The 13,348-nt window shown below is 38.6% G+C and overlaps 1 protein-coding gene across 7 annotated transcripts in view; it reads right to left on the bottom strand.

Annotated features, from left to right (window-relative positions):
- LOC124607094 (protein SERAC1) overlaps positions 1-13,348 on the bottom strand; it is a 276,482-nt gene that overhangs the window by 58,962 nt on the left and 204,172 nt on the right. For all 7 annotated transcript variants that reach the window (XM_047139315.1, XM_047139324.1, XM_047139331.1 and 4 more), the window contains one exon: positions 4,386-4,640. In XM_047139315.1, the coding sequence (XP_046995271.1) occupies positions 4,386-4,640 (255 nt within the window). The remainder of the gene's footprint in view (positions 1-4,385; positions 4,641-13,348) is intronic.

Genomic DNA, 13,348 nt, shown 5'->3' with positions numbered 1-13,348 from the left:
AGGTGGCAGGGGTAAAATACAGGGAGCGAAAGGCTATTTACAATTTGTACAGAAACCAGATGGCAGTTATAAGAGTCGAGGGGCATGAAAGGGAAGCAGTGGTTGGGAAAGGAGTGAGACAGGGTTGTAGCCTGTCCCCGATGTTATTCAATCTGTATATTGAGCAAGCAGTAAAGGAAACAAAAGAAAAATTCGGAGTAGGTATTAAAATTCATGGAGAAGAAGTAAAAACTTTGAGGTTCGCCAATGACATTGTAATTCTGACAGAGACAGCAAAGGACTCAGAAGAGCAGTTGAATGGAATGGACAGTGTCTTGAAAGGAGGATATAAGATGAACATCAACAAAAGCAAAACAAGGGTAATGGAATGTAGTCAAATTAAATCGGGTGATGCTGAGGGAATTAGATTAGGAAATGAGACACTTAAAGCAGTAAAGGAATTTTGCTATTTATGGAGTAAAATAACTGATGATGGTCAAAGTAGAGAGGATATAAAATGTAGACTGGCAATGGCAAGGAAATCGTTTCTGAAGAAGAGAAATTTGTTAACATCGAGTATAGATTTAAGTGTCAGGAAGTCGTTTCTGAAATTATTTGTAAGGAGTGTAGCCATGTATGGAAGTGAAACATGGACGATAACTAGTTTGGGCAAGAAGAGAATAGAGGCTTTCGAAATGTGGTGCTACAGAAGAATGCTGAAGATAAGGTGGGTAGATCACGTAACTAATGAGGAGGTATTGAATAGGATTGGGGAGAAGAGAAGTTTGTGGCACAACTTGACTAGAAGAAGGGATCGGCTGGTAGGACACGTTTTGAGGCATCAAGGGATCACAAATTTAGCATTGGAGGGCAGCGTGGAGGGTAAAAATCATAGAGGGAGACCAAGAGATGAATACACTAAGCAGATTCAGAAGGATGTAGGTTGCAGTAGGTACTGGGAGATGAAGAAGCTTGCGCAGGATAGAGTAGCATGGAGAGCTGCATCAAACCAGTCTCAGGACTGAAGACCACAACAACAACAACAAGACAGAGATTTAGGAACCAGGTTTTAAATTGTAAGGCATTTCCAGGGGCAGATGTGGGCTCTGACCACAATCTATTGGTTATGAACTGTAGATTAAAACTGAAGAAACTGCAAACAGGTAGCAAGCTAAGGAGATGGGATCTGGATAAACTGACAGAACCAGAGGTTGTAGAGAGTTACAGGCAGAGCATCAGGGAACAATTGACAAGAATGGGGGAGAGAAATACAGTAGAAGAATAATGGATCGCTTTGAGTGATGAAACAGTGAAGGCAGCAGAGGAACAAGTAGGTAAAAAGAAGAGGGCCAGTAGAAATCCTTGGGTGACAGAACATATATTGAATTTAATTGATGAAAGGAGAAAATATAAAAATGCAGTAAATGAAGCAGGCAGAAAGGAATACAAACGTCTCAAAAATGAGATCAACAGCAAGTGCAAAATGGCTAAGCAGGGATGGCTAGAGGACAAATGTAAGGATGTAGAGGCATATAGACAGGGGTAAGATAGATACTGCCTACAGGAAAATTAAAGACACCTTTGGAGAAAAGAGAATCAGTTGTATGAATATCAAGAGCTCAGATGGAAACCCAGTTCTAAGCAAAGAAGGGAAAGCAGAAGGTAGAAGGAGTATATAGAGGGTCTATACAAGGGCGATGTACTTGAGGACAATATTATGGAAATGGAAGAGGATATAGATGAAGGTGAAATGTGAGATATGATACTGCGTAAAGAGTTTGACAGAGCACTGAAAGACCTAAATTGAAACAAGGTCCTGGGAGTAGACAACATTTCATTAGAACTACTGACAGCTTTGAGAGAGCCAGCCCTGACAAAACTCTACCACTTGGTGAGCAAGATGTATGAGACAGGTGAAATACCATCACACTGCAAGAAGATTATAATAATTCCAATTCCAAAGAAAGCAGGTGTTGACAGTTATGAAAATTACTGAACTACCAGTTTAATACGTCATGGCTGCAAAGTACTGACACGAATTCTTTACAGACGAATGGAAAAACTGGTGGAAGCTGACCTCGGGGAGGATCAGTTTGGATTCCGTAGAAATGTTGGAACACGTGAGGCAATACTGACCCTATGACTTATCTTAAAAGAAAGATTAAGGAAAGGCAAACCTACATTTCTAGCATTTGTAGACTTAAAGAAAGCTTTGGCAATGTAGACTGGAATACTCTCTTTAAATTTCAAAGGTGGCAGGGGTAAAATACAGGGAGCAAAAGGCTATTTACAATTTGTATAGAAACCAGATGGCAGTTATAAGAGTCGAGGAGCATGAAAGGGAAGCAGTGGTTGGGAAGGGAGTGAGACAGGGTTGTAGCCTCTCCCCGATGCTATTTAATCTGTATACTGAGCAAGCAGTAAAGGAAATAAAAAAAATTAGGAGTAGGAATTAAAATCCACAGAGAAGAAATAAAAACTTTGAGTTTCGCCGATGATATTGTAATTCTGTCAGAGACAGCAAAAGACCTGGAAGAGCAGCTGAACGGAATGGACAGTGTCTTGAAAGGAGGATATAAGATGAACATCAACAAAAGAAAAATGAGTATAATGGAATGTAGTCGAATTAAATTGGGTGATACTGAGGGAATTAGATTAGGAAATGAGACACTTAAAGTAGTTTTGCTATTTGGGGAACAAAATAATTGATGGTGGTCGAAGTAGAGAGGATATAAAATGTAAACTGGCAATGGCAAGGAAAGCGCTTCTGAAGAAGAGAAATTTGTTAACATCAAGTATAGATTTAAGAGTCACGAAGTCATTTCTGAAAGTATTTGTATGGAGCGTAGCCATGTATGGAAGTGAAACGTGGATGATAAACAGTTTGGACAAGAAGAGAATAGAAACTTTCGAAATGTGGTGCTACAGAAGAATGTTAAAGATTAGATGGGTAGATCACATAACTAATTAGGAGGTATTGAATAGAATTGGGGAGAAGAGAGATTTGTAGCACAACTTGACTAGAAGAAGGGATCGGTTGGTAGGATATGTTCTGAGACATCAAGGGATCACCAATTTAGTATTGGAAGGCAGTGTGGAGGGTAAAAATCGTAGAGGGAAACCAAGAGATGTATACACTAAGCAGATACAGATGGATGTAGGTTACAGTAGGTACTGGGAGATGAAGAAGCTTGCACAAGATAGAGTAGCATGGAGAGCTGCATCAAACCAGTCTCTGGACTGAAGACCAGAACAACAACAACAAGCTATATGTAAAATGAATAGGTTGCAAACACCAAAAAAGATAAATTAATGAGTTGTTTTGTGACAAGAATAATGTTTTAATACATCTGTATGAAACTCTTCAATTTATTTATTCCCGTATCTTCACCCGTTTGTTTCTAGAAGTGGCAGTGTGTGGACATATGCTTGGATCCATCATACCAGCACTGATAAAAAATGAGTATTTCAACCACACATTAAAAGCGTTATAAAAAGTTATTAGAAAGGCAAAATTTATTTGCACATTTACAACGTCTGTCCCTGTCTGTTCATCATTCCGCTCGCTGGCAAGATCCTGAATCAATAGGTTCGGAGCAGACAAGAAGAATTTACGTGAACAACGGGGGAGCGATTCTGCATCGACATTGTGACAATCAAGGCTACACACAATGGAATTAATGTGAAGCAGTACGCAACACAAATTATGAATACGGGCCTTGAATATATTGATATTGAAGGTCTGTTGATATTGATATTGGTTATAGTATTGTGTACAGATTCATGAATTACCTCCAAATTTCTTTCAACTATTCTTTCCAATCAATTTTTCCAATTACTCTAGCAATTATTAATCATGATCCCCCCCCACATATATATACCTGTTCATGTAGCATTTATATCCAGAATAGGAAAGGTAATACGGGTTGTGTGCAAGGTGTATTTCACTGTAAGATACCCAAACCCTGAGTATTCAGCACCTTCCTGAGATGAAATTAGCCCAAAAAAGTACCATCCGTCAAAAACATCAAGTATTTTATACACTACAGATGTCAAAACAGAGCTACTTATGGTATACGATGTACCAGTATCAGCATAGAAACTCCTGTTTCAGTATACAATATGCTGTACAGAAGTAGCAAAACAGAAAAAAAATATGGTTGAAATGGTGGCATAGCCAATGGAAATAATTATAGGCTTAATAGATTCCACTCTAAAATTTCAAACTGCCCAGGACTACAAAGATAATGTAGTATTACTTAAGGGAATCATTTAAATTGCATTAGTTTTAGATATAAATTACATTAGTTTTAGAATCCAACATGAGTTCCTCAGGTTATGTATTTTAGTGCTATATAATCACATTTAATGGAAATAATCAAGGGCAGCTGAAACACGGAACTTACCTTTCAAAACATGTTTCTTCTGTTCAGTATCTCTCTGCCTCCATGTAACAAACAACCCTCCCCAGAGACCATGGATAAATACAACATCAATTTTTGGTACATGCATGGTACGGACAGTAGGATGAAGAACATATATGCTGCGAGGAAATCTGCCATCTTCACACTCTTCATCCAAATTGTAAAGGGCCTTAACTGCAGGTGATGATATTTGAATATCTGGATCTCTAGACCATTGAGCTAGAATACCTATCCAACCTAAAATTAACAAATACGCAAAATTAAAACAGTACACATGTACGCACAAATGAGAAAGAGGGGTGGGGGGGGGGGGGGAGTATAATCTCATCAATAAGCAAAAATGTCACTTGAAATTCTTATCTGTATTTACTTCCAAATTTGACAGTTGATGGACAGAATAATTAGAATTAGAAAAACATTTATTTACATATGCTGGCTTTCTCAGGCTGCAAAAACTATTAGAGTCGACACAGCTGAATAAGTAATAGTGAGTAAAAGACATTTAGTGCCAGTAACTATATTTGCACTTCCAGGTAAAATACATCGAACACAACAACCAAGGAAGATTATATTACACACATGAAACTCAGAGCGTACAATAGCACCAGAGAGGTCTATTATATTTCACATGCTGTACTTTGCCGCTGTCTCACACAAAATATATTGTTCACACAATTCCAACATCCCACTTTGAGTACATATTTTATGGTTTGCCTTCACAAGATAAACCAAATAGCCCCACAATCTTTTCAAACTTCTCTTTGTCCAAAGGTTTTGTCAGACGGTCAGTCAACATGTCTTCTCTGCGCAGGTAGTCCACTGCGATGTTCTGTTGCTCAATGTGGTCCCAAATAAAATGGTGTCCTATATCATTATGTTCTGTCCTAGCACTAGTGACACCAGTTTTCGCTAGATTAATGGCTTCTTTATTGTCACAGAAGATTGTTATAGGTTTGATGATTAAATTGGGTTCTATTTAACATATTAATGTTCTTAGCCACAATGCTTCCTGTGTGGTATAAGATAGCACCATATAGTCGGCCTCTATGGTACTCAGTGCAACAGTTTTTTGCTTTTGACAAGACCATGAAATGTGGCCCACCATTAATTTAAAGCAGCAGCAAGTAGTGGAGTGCCTATCTCCCAATTCACTCCCCCAATCTGCATAGCTGTAGCCTTCCAGTTTTGCTTTACCTTCTCTATGGTATCTTAATTTGTGGCTTGAAGTTCCCCTTAGATATCGAAATATCCTTTTCACAGCTTTCCAGTGCTTTTCCTTTGGGTTTCTGCAATATCTGCTCACTGCATTGATGGCAAAAGCATTGTCAGGTCATGACATTTGAGACAAGTATAACAGACTCCCTCCCTATTTTTTTCTAAATAGGGAACATTCTTATCACATTCCACATCTGTCTCATTTACATTTAGCTTCACTCCTACTTCCACTGGAGTAGCTATGGGTTTACAATCACTCATGCCAAATTTCTTTAAGATTTTTTCTGTATTTAGTGATTGATTTATGCTCAATTCGTATCCCTCTTCATCCTCAGTGATCTGCATACCAAAATAATGCTTAACTTCTCCCAAATTATGCACCTTAAACTTGGTTTGCAGCTGTTCTTAAAAATTCTCATTTATCTTTCGTTTTCAGTCGGGATAAAGAAGTCATCCATCCACATTCCCATTATTATTATCCCTTCTCTTCCCCTTTTATAGTATACACTGGGATCTGCCTTAGATTGCTTCATATTCATATTTAATTGAGTTTTAGGCACACACCGATTCCAGCAATGTCCACTCTGTTTAAGTCCATAAATAATTTTTCACAAATACCAAATCTTTTCCCTTTCTGATTTGGTTTTCATGGCTTCTCTTGGTGGAATGACATATATCTCCTTCTCCAATTTCCCATTTAAATATGCTGTTGTTACATCCATATGATGGCTTGTTAAATTTCGTTTTGCTGCCAAGGCTAAAAGATATCTCAATGAGGCATATTTGACTACAGGTGAAAAAGTTTCTTTCTAATCTACCCCTTGCTTTTTGCGAATATCCTTTTATTACAAGTCATGCTTTATATCTTGCAGATGAATTTTCAGGGCTCTTCAAAGTGAATACCCATCTTGCCTGTAATGGTTCTTTATCTGCTGGCGTATTTACCCATTCAAAGGTTTCATTCTGAGATAAAAATTCCAACTCTCCCTCCATCATTTCTTTCCATTCTTGAGAGTTTGGTCTGCTCATTGCTTCTTCTGCTGTTGCTGGGTCATCATTAAAAGACTGGGCTGCATACATCTCAAAATCTGAATATTCTTTCCGTTTTGGTACACAAGAAGAATGCCTTATATTGTTCTCTTCATTTTCTTCGCTCTCAATCTCACTGTCATCATAAATAGTCTCCTTTTGGCTTTGGCTGTCCTCTTCGTGTTCTTCATTTTCTCTTTCTTCATGTAAGGTTTCACCCTTGGAACTAGGGGCAGTTAACTTAGTAGTCTTGCCCTTCAGAGTCCTTTCTATTTTCAAAGAATACTACATCTCTGTTTGTAACTATCATTTTATTCAATGGATCCATTAATCGGCAGACATTTTAATTCTCACAACAGCCTACAAAAATGTGTTTTTTTTAGCTTTTGGGTCCCACTTTCCTCTGAGCTGTTTTGGTATGTGCGCCGCTGCATCACACCCAAAAACCCTTATATTGCTTAGATCAGGTTTCCTTCCTACCCATATCTCATAGGGGGTTCCATTCCTTAATGCTTTTGTAGGTGTTCTGTTGTTCAAATATATGGCCGTTGATACCACCTCTGCCCAGAACTCTTTTGATAGTCCAGCATCAGTTATTATGCTCCTTGCGTTTTTGACCATGGTCCTATTAGCCCTCTCAGCAACCCCATTTTGAGATGGGCTGTACCTTATGGTAGTTTGATGCCTGATTCCCATTTTTGCCAGAAATGTCTTCAATTTCTGGTTAATACATTCTCTCCCATTATCAGGCCTGATGATCTTAATATTCTTTCCCATCAACCTTCTGACCCTATTACAATATCTCTCAGAAGTACCTTTCACTTGATCTTTGGAACTAAGAAAATAAACATGAATATATCGAGAATAATCATCAATAAACGTCAAAAAATAATAACCCCCACCTATGGATTTGCACTCCATTGGGCCACATACATCTTTATGAATTATACTTATCCATTACAGATATTTTAGAACCATGACTGTATATTGAATGTAAATAAGTTATACAAAACTGCAACCAGTCACTTTTTTTATAATAATGCTTTATTACATGAACTGGTTTTCGAACCTTTTCAGGTCCATCTTCAGATGGTTTCGGGAGGATCCGGGAAGTTACATCATTACTGGTAGTAGCATAATGCCGGGTTCTGGTTTGCGACAGTATAGGCGGCTTTTTTCGGATCTGTCTGCCTCCATTTTGATGTCCTGAACACTTTCACACAAACTATATTAGTTTACACTTTGACAGTGACACTTTACCAGCATCCAGCATGCGCTTGTAAAGCGCATGTCAAAGTATAAACTAATATAGTTTGTGTGAAAGTGTTCAGGACATCAAAATGGAGGCAGACAGATCCGAAAAAAGCCGCCTATACTGTCGCAAACCAGAACCCAGCATTATGCTACTACCAGTAATGATGTAACTTTCCGGATCCTCCCGAAACCATCTGAAGATGGACCTGAAAAGGTTCGAAAACCGGTTCGTGTAATAAAGCATTATTATCCAAAAAGTGACTGGTTGCAGTTGTGTATAACTTATTTACATTCTTTATGGATTATCTGTAAGACCATTGCAGATTTACTTTTACTAGTCTTGAAAGGCAGCCTCACTTGTTTTCCTTTAATGCATATCTCACAAGGGTCCTTGGATAAACTATAATTCTGTATTCCCTTTACCATATCCTTTAATAAAGACATACTCTTTCTATTTAGGTGTCCAAGTCTATGGTGCCATAAAAACCTTCCACTGAGTATACTGAATGACTAACATTTCTATGTTTACTGTCAATGGTATCCAACTTAAAAATACCGCTTTCGTTACTTGCTGTAGTTATAACTTCACCACTTTCATTGATTACTCTCCCTCCATGCATGTCAAAAGTGACTGTATTTCCCTTCTTGACAATTTCCCCAACAGACAGTAGGTTAGTCACAACATTTTTTACATAATGAACATCATGTGCTCTAACCATATCAGGTTCACCATTTACATTTACATGTAGGTCTAATTTCCCAGCCAAATGGCATTGGAGCTTGCTGCCATCAACAGTAGATATTCCCATATGAGTCTTATCTTTAACATCATGAAGAAGAGATTTGTCTTTAACAATATGCACAGATGCACCTGAGTCTAAAATCCATTCCAGCTGACAATTACCCACATCTCCAAAAGAATAAAAACATGACCGCGCTTTACCTGTATTATTGGTCCCTCGCTGGGCTGTCCACCACTCTTTTGCTGCTTGTCTGACCTTGGGTTTACTTTTTCTCTGCACTGAGATACAATACGCCCCTTCTTCTGACGTCTATAGCACCTCACTGATTTCTTTCTTTTGTTTTTTGAATAAAGAGCAGATGCAGTTTCCTTCTCCAATATGTGAGAGCTTGAAGTGCTCTTTACATCCTGTAGGATTTTCACTTTAACACTGTCACCCGTGATTGGTATACCTGAGCTTTCCAGCCCCATAATCATAGGTGCATACCTTTCGGGCATTCCTGCCAATAGTAGTGTCCCTATCCATTCGTCAGCTATCTCAAACCCAATGTTTCTCAGTCAGTTCGACATGGCTATTATTTTGTTGCTGTATTTGTCTATGATCTTGCATTTGTCCAGCTGATTGGTAATTAATTCATGTAATAATCCTACTTTCCTTTTAAGATGTCCATCCTCAAATGCACTTTGTAATTTGTCCCAGACTTCTTTCACTGTTGCAGCTTTTTCAATGTGAACATAATTCATTGAGTCAACCAGTAATATCAACTTTGATTTTGCTTTCCTATCCTTATTTGAATAATTCTGATCTGTAGATTTCATTGTCCCATCCACCACATTCCATAGGTCGTCCAAACGTAAATACGCTTCTACTGCAAATTACCATGTTGCATAGTTTTCGCGACCCATAAGTCTTTCAATGTGTGGAATTTGTGCCACGCTCATTTTAACGGTAACTTTGATCTTTCTTAACGTACAAAATCACTCGTACTTCATACAAATGTACAACTTGGAACTTTTCCAATACTTTCTCACTACTATACTATGAATACATTTATTCCAAATGCATCGCTGGGACCATAACCCATTAGAGTTGACACAATTGAATAAGTAATAATGAGTAAAAGACATCTAGTGCCGGTAACTATATTTGCACTTCCAGGTCAAATACATCGAACACAACAACCAAGGAACATTATATTACACACGTGAAACTCAAGAGCATACAATAGCACCAGACAGGTATATTATATTTTACATGATGCATTTTGTCGCTATCTTACACAAAATATATTGTTCACACAATTCCAATAAAAACAAGTGATACTGTGCATTTCAGCTGCCGATATACAGCACTAAACATATGTTTCTGGTGCTTCTGCTGCTTCAGATGCATCTGGTACAAAAATTTGTTGACAACCTTAGTAAATTACTGTTTCTTGTGGTTTGACTATACTGTGCCTGTTGCAAACAGATAACATACAATGTGTCTTCTTTTAAAACATACATAAGTTGATGTGAGAATCTCCCTAAAAAGTACAGCAAAACAATTGTTGAACTTTTTTTCCCTATTTACAAGAATCTCACTTTCTAAATCCTTGGAACAAACTATGGAAATGTTCAGTAATTGCTTTGCTGTTCTTTTTACGTACATTCTAACATCAGTCTACGTGGAACACCTCGAAGCAAAGGCATTAAGATCCACCTAGTTCAAACAAATGCGTTTCTATCAATACATGGACTTGTGTGCGGTGTATGTGTGTGACATAACATGCTTGATTTCAATGGCTGCTTCACTACCCAAACAATCTGGATCCTCCCCTCCACCACCAGCTGTTCTAAACTGTGCAGACAGGAGTTATCCCTACAACACATTCTCCACTCCTGTAATTATCCTGGCCTCAACCCATGGTAACTTACTGTCCCCACACCTTCCACCCAACGGTTTCTACCCCTTCTGTTCTATCACCTCCTCCCCATTCTTGTCTCTCACCCTCTTTGTTTGCCGCCCTCTGCCAATGCATCTGCCTATCTTTCCCACTTCTCTCTTTTTTTGCTCTGTTTTTCTTCACCTCCCTGCCTCACAACCACCTAATGCTGTGCCAATTGGCAATCTAGGCCCTGCACACTCTGCCAAACAGCATTCCTCTCACCCCCCAACCATACACTGCTATTCCTTCTGCTTCCTCTCCCTCCTCCCAGTCCCCTTCAGATTGCTGCTTCCATGCCACATGACAGACGCATTCCGGTCCAAGGTGATGGAGTTGGCGGTTGTGTGTGCTTGATAGTGTGACAGAATTGTGTGTGTTTCTCTTTCTTTTTCTGTCCAAGGCTGTGACCGAAAGCTTATAAGTAAGTGTCTTTTAATTGTACTTGTCTGCTACTTAACCTCTCATCTATACAGTAAGCAGCAAATTGTATTTTCCTACATTGTTGACATTCCAACCTGGAGAATCCATTGTTCTATTTTGTACTTTGCATACAGTTCTCTTAATGCCTACATCCTATTAGAATAGTTAAGAAGAAATGTAAGGAACATCAGCACATGAGCACTGCCTCTAATATAAACCAGAAATGAAATACGCCAAGACCAGCAGAACAGTGGTGCAAATGTCAAGCTTCTGGGACAGCATATTTAAGGAGTCTATCAAAATAAAGATGTTGGAAAACTTAATCAACTGGAACAAAAGTTTCCATTTAAGGGATTGGGGGGGGGGGGGGGGGGGGGGTAGGATGTCAAACGGGCCGACTTGTAGCAGGAGTGGCACCACAGGACATTTTATTTTCTACTGTCTATACTTTTACAAATAAATTCATAAAACTTTGTCAGCATGGCCAGGAAGGATTTGGAATTCACACTCATAGCAGTGAAAGTGCAAAAACATAACAAAATAATTTTTTTTTAGATATGAAATTTCATCATTTTTTCACTTACTGTTGGCTGCATTTGTTGCTATAGGTACATTTTTCTTCACAGGTAAGAGAGATTACTTGTTGAATTTTGCACAGCATACAAACCATACTTACAAGTGTATGAAACTCTAGAATTTTCCAAATCTATTAAAAACTGTGGTAAAATTGAGATAATTAATTACAAAATTTGATTTTTTTCTAAACATCAAGTTTAAAATGTAACAACTCATTCATTTTTTCATAAATTAAATAGATTCTAGATTTCAGACACCTGTAAGTATGGTTTGTATGCTGTGCAAAATTCATCAGACAGTCTCTCTTACTTATGAACATAAGTGTACCTATAGCAACAAATGCAGCCAACAGTAAGTGAAAAAAATGATGAAATTTCACATGTAAAAAAAATTATTTTGTTATGTTTTTGAATTTCCGCTGCTACGAGTGTGAATCCTGAAACCTTCCTGGTTATGCTGACAAAGTTTTATGAATTTACTTGTAAAAGTATAGACAGTGGAAATTAAAATGTCCTGTGGTGCCTCTCTTGCTCCATGTCAGCCTGTTTGACGTCCTACCCCCCTTAAGAAGGTTAGTATCTGGCATCCAATTAATTCAGATCTCACCAGCTATCAAACCCACCAGGGTTGGTAAAGGCTGAGAGAAAGTACATTTCTTGGAAAATCAATACAGAACGTGATAAAAAAAAAAAGAGCATGAAAGGGTATAGTGAGCACCGGAAAATCAATACAGAACATGATAAAAAAAAGAGCATGAAAGGGTATAGTGAGCACCAGAGTCAAATTAGGCTATAAATATTGGGACAAGACCAACAGCAGTGTACAGTCTCGTTGTAGTCTTGGCAGTAAGTACACACAACATAACTCTAGGAGTACAGCAAAGCATTCAGAAAAAATCAGAAGCATTGAGTCATCAACAGGCATATGCACAAAGGCAATAAACTTGCTAGGTTTTGGAGTAAATCCTTTCTCAAGCTACGCCACACACATGCATGTGCGCACAGATATGCGTCATGCGCGCACACTAGCGTTCCTATGTAGTGCCAGCTAGATGCATTTGGTTGTTTCCAGATGGCACTACATAATTGAATTGTGCGTCCAGCCAGCACTAGGCAGGGGCAAAGGTATGTGTATGTGTGTGTGTGCGCGTGCTCTACCTCAACAAAGGATTTACTACAAAAGCTACAAGTTTTCTGCTTTTGTGTGTGTGTGTGTGTGTGTGTGTGTGTGTGTGTGTGTGTGTGTGTGTGTGTGTGTGTGTGTGTGTGCATGCGTGCGTGCGCGCGTGGGTGTGTGTGTGCATGCGCTAGCACCTGAAGAAGAGGACTATGTTGGTTGTCAAAATATTGTGCATATAACAGGAACAATTCAACTCAACACAACAGTTGGTACACTCAACTAGATTATACATTCAACTGGGTTATCTTTAATCCTCATGATAAGGATGATTACACTTGCTAACCAGTCATCTGGTAGTTACTTAACATCTGTTAAGGTACTGACAAATCGAGTCAGCCAGGATATCTCTTTAACTAGGATACCACTTCATGACAGAAATTCATCATTTTCACGAGACCCAGCCTCTATCCAATCAATACATTGTCCTGCAACATCTGGGTTTTCCAGTGAATCACATACACTAGTGAGACAAGACATGACTATGTGCTTAACAGTGTGTTGGCCCATCTTTTTGATGCTATACAGCAGTAGTTCCATGTGCAGGGATTCCATAAGTCCTTGGTAGATTCCCAGAAGTATGTGGCAGCAGATGTCTATGTACA

Source organism: Schistocerca americana, chromosome 1 (assembly GCF_021461395.2).
Source record: "Schistocerca americana isolate TAMUIC-IGC-003095 chromosome 1, iqSchAmer2.1, whole genome shotgun sequence".
In the NCBI taxonomy this organism is placed as follows: Eukaryota; Metazoa; Arthropoda; class Insecta; order Orthoptera; family Acrididae; genus Schistocerca; species Schistocerca americana.
The sequence above is the reverse complement of the archived record's forward strand: the minus strand, read 5'-3'. Positions and strand labels throughout refer to the sequence as shown.